This window comes from Dryas octopetala, chromosome 3 (genome assembly GCF_963921425.1).
Source record: "Dryas octopetala chromosome 3, drDryOcto1.1, whole genome shotgun sequence".
NCBI classification, from domain to species: domain Eukaryota; kingdom Viridiplantae; phylum Streptophyta; class Magnoliopsida; order Rosales; family Rosaceae; genus Dryas; species Dryas octopetala.
This window is the reverse complement of record NC_141368.1, coordinates 11,273,344-11,277,356: the sequence shown is the minus strand read 5'-3', so window position 1 is coordinate 11,277,356 and position 4,013 is coordinate 11,273,344. Positions and strand designations below refer to the sequence as shown.

Genomic DNA, 4,013 nt, shown 5'->3' with positions numbered 1-4,013 from the left:
TGAAATGATGTGAGTTCCAAAGAACAAGGAGATTAGGGGTATGAATAATTTACTGGAAAGAAAATTCCTTTCATGCAAATAATATACACTGAAACAAATTAACATAACCACTAAAATGCATAAAAAAACAATGAAAGGAAGACTTCTAAGGCTTCTCATATTACTTCAAAACATATACTATATATACATGGCATCAACTTTTCATTAGGGAGAAAAAAATTCCATAATATGGAGTAGCATTGCCATTTTTAATTTTTTTTTTCTTGAAAACTACTATTATTACTCTCCACTTACACATTTTTTACCTTCTAAATTTTGTGACGTGATGGCTTACCTATCTGTCACACATATTACTCATAAACATGACTATGGAGCACATAATTTGCGGCAAGATATATGTATGATCGATATATTCCAAGTCATGAATTAAATCAAAGTTTTGAGAGATTTTTTTTGGGGGGGGGGGGGGGGGTGTAAGTATGGTGCTAATTAATATCTTCATTTGGGCACGTATATATAGCGCTAATTAATTTCTTGGTGGTAGAAGGCGATGTTTCAGTTTGGTGATAGCTGGGGCCGGAGATGTAAATCTTTCTTTTCTAAATTAGAACTTCAATATATATAAACCTTTTTCACTTTATCATATTTTTGATATTGGATTTGGGGAATGCATGCAAGGCCAAGAGTTCCATACTCCATTAACTGCTGATATCATATATGGCTATATCTGATGTGGGAAATTCATGTCGCCCATATTTTGTAGCTTGTAAGAAGCTAGCCAAAATAATAGCTCACTACAGGCATTGAAGCTCAATAAAGAATATACGTGAAGGAGATGTTTATAATTAAGAAAGGAAATTCACTTTCTTTATATTAAAATATTTAGATGGCTTGTTCCTTGAGAAAAAAAATATCACACGTGCCATTTATTAATTGGATGCAATTGAAAGTAATTAGCCCTGCTTCACTCTCAATAACATAAAGGGGGTTGGATCCTCTCCCTTTTTCTCCCTCTCAACAATCGAGCTCATTTAAATAGATATCAACAATTAGTTCTTCTAGCTTAACTTAATTTTTTTTAAAAAATTTAAAGTTTATTTGAGAAGTATAAGAGTTTATTTCCTTTAAGCAATATTTTTTTATTAAAAAAAGAAAATCAGTTTGGATTCTGTATAAATGGAATTAAATGGTTGAGATTTCAATTTTAAGGAATATGGAGAGAAGAATTATTGGAGGTTAAATGAGAAAAAAAAAAAAAAAAAAGAGAAAAAAGAGAGGCCCTACTCCTTCTATAAATACCAGCTGCAATTCATTCATTCATTTCAACCTACTAAAGATCAAATAAGCCAACATTTCACTTCTTTAGGTTTCCTAATCAATATTTGAGCAGTACTGTGATTATGGCTGATCTTGCTCTTCAACATTCATTGTCTCCCTTTACTCTTGTAACCTTGTTTTCTATTCTTCTAAACCTAAACCCTACTTCTTGCTTCAACCCCAAACTCTTTATTAATGTCTCAAGACTTCAATCTAACTCCGACTGGGCACCCGCAGGTGCAACATGGTATGGAAGCCCTGATGGTGCCGGCACTGATGGTATGTAAATAATATATAGATCTACATATATATGTCGTTTCATGTGTGTCCGTCCGTATTTGTGGACGTCATGTAAGCGTTTGAATGCTCAATAATGGGTTGTTCAAACGCTCACTCAAATTCGCAAATACGAATGTCCATATATAAATTTTTTTCGTATATTTATATATAGATAAAAATTATATTGGTCATTTATTCATAAAATTAATATATATAATTGTTTTTGGTAAGATATATAAATGTTAATTAAAATATATATCAAATGTGTGGTGTAGGAGGTGCATGTGGTTATGGCAGTACTGTAGCACAACCCCCGTTCTCTTCAATGGTGTCTGCTGGAGGCCCTTCTTTATTTAAATCAGGCAAAGGATGTGGAGCTTGTTATCAGGTGATCATATGTATAGTGGCATGCATATATATTATGGATGACAAATATTGGAATTTTATTTTTTTTAGTGCTAATATTATTAAAACAAATTAAATTAAGTCTCAATTATAAGAATGAAGCAATTAATTAATTTATGGGGTGGTCTTAATTAATTTCAGGTGAAGTGCACAGAAAATGCTGCTTGCTCAGGAAATCCGGGCACTGTGGTTATAACTGATGAGTGCCCTGGAGGTCCATGTGCTTCAGAGGCTGTTCATTTTGATTTGAGTGGCACTGCCTTTGGAGCCATGGCCATTTCTGGCCAGGAAGATCAGTTACGAAATGCTGGAGTCTTGCAGATTCAGTATAAAAGGTACATAATTATAGACATTTTGATATATCATGTTATTAAATTATTAATTTAAATCAATGATAAAATATGTGTTCAATTGAATGAGTAATACAAATATATTGACAGTTTGATAGTGTACATGACAAACGAACAAAGAACATTACCTCTATTCGTGTGATCCATAGGCTTATAGTTTTGGGAACTTCATAGAATGACCAATTTTAATGAGGCGATTATCATTTTGACCTTTGTTCTAAAAAATTAACAATTCTAATTATTTGAACCATTTTTGAATTGAATATCCCTCATATATATGCACCCCCTCAATCAGTTCAACTCCAATTTTCACATTCTTGACTTTGAGCTCCCATATATACTTAACTAGCTCGACTATCTTTGATCTTAACAATTTTGATTCTAATCTTAACTTTTTGGATAATACGGTCATTTCACAGTCCAAAAAAGTAAAGATTGTTAAGTATAAAAAATAAAAACAAAATATCAAAATTGTAAGCACCTCATTAAAATCGGTCATTCTATAAAGTTTTCAAAGGAAAATGAAGACTATGAAATTATAACTCTCAATATTTCAAATGTTTTGACCTTAATCCTGTCTTAGTATTATCATTAATCAGAGGTATTAATCCTGAATTTATTTGTTATCACTGCATGTAATTTTTTCAATATTTCATTTTTGTGATTTACTAATAATGGTCCTCCTTAATGACTCTAAACTTGGCCAACAGAGTGGACTGCAGCTATCCTGGTGTGACCATAGCCTTCCGCGTGGACTCGGGTTCCAACCCCAACTATTTTGCTACTCTAGTAGAATATGAAGAAGGACAGGGTGACCTAACCGCGGTTCAACTCAAACAGGGTTCAGGTGACTCGGGTTCATGGTTCGACATGCAGCAGTCCTGGGGTGCGGTTTGGAAACTTGACTCTGGTTCAGCCTTGCAGGCTCCGTTCTCTATTAAGCTCACTGCAAGCTCCGGCCAAACCCTTGTTGCTGACAGTGTAATTCCGGTCGGCTGGCAACCCGGTCAAACTTACCGGTCCATTGTCAACTTTTAAGCCGCTAATAATTAAATTTGTGTTTGCTTGTACGTGTGTGATCTTGATTCATTAAATAAGATTAATTAGCCAATATTTGTCAACTTATTTGATGACATCAATCACTTTGATTTGTCTCTATGTATGGATTTTTGGATTATAATGAAATTAAGAATGCTGCCAAATTGTGGAAAAATATTTATGTTGCCTTTTCTTGCTTTCTTTTGACTTTTGACTTTTTATTTTTTATTACTTGTAATATATATATATATATATATATAAAAATGATCACTCGCTCACTATAGAGCGAGGAATTTCCCGCTCACCAGAGATGGGGGAATTCAATGATCGTGACGGTCCATTTTTTAGGTCCATCATTAAGGGTCGTCCATGTAAAAAATCAGCCAAATCGATAATTGTTTGGTCCTCCAAACTTTGCAGATAAATATAGTTTGTCAGATAAGGTTGAAATGATGTTGACAGTAATACATTGGCTAAACAGTTTATGATTTGGCTTATTTTTTGCAAGGGTGATCTTTGAATGATATCCTAAAATATTAACGGTTCCGATCATTGAAATTCGTTGATGAATGATTAGGTGAGCGGGGAATTCCTCGCTCTATGGTGAGCGAGTGATTATTATTG

At 33.6% G+C, this 4,013-nt stretch overlaps 1 protein-coding gene across 1 annotated transcript; it reads left to right on the top strand.

Moving 5' to 3' along the window:
- The first annotated feature begins 1,400 nt into the window (after positions 1 to 1,400).
- LOC147290862 (expansin-B15-like) lies at positions 1,401 to 3,389 on the top strand. Its single transcript, XM_086237937.1, has 4 exons — positions 1,401 to 1,596; positions 1,872 to 1,984; positions 2,143 to 2,336; positions 3,062 to 3,389. Exons 1-4 carry the CDS (start codon positions 1,401 to 1,403, stop codon positions 3,387 to 3,389), a joined length of 831 nt encoding a protein of 276 aa, XP_086094063.1.
- Positions 3,390 to 4,013: the final 624 nt, after the last annotated feature.

What these genes read in the sequence shown, in the direction of transcription:
- LOC147290862 (XM_086237937.1), top strand. Translation starts at nt 1,401, where the DNA reads ATGGCTGATCTTGCTCTTCAACATTCATTGTCTCCCTTTACTCTTGTA. An exon ending in TGATGGTGCCGGCACTGATG is followed by an intron (nt 1,597 to 1,871) that starts GTATGTAAATAA and finishes TGTGTGGTGTAG; the next exon opens with GAGGTGCATGTGGTTATGGC. An exon ending in GATGTGGAGCTTGTTATCAG is followed by an intron (nt 1,985 to 2,142) that starts GTGATCATATGT and finishes AATTAATTTCAG; the next exon opens with GTGAAGTGCACAGAAAATGC.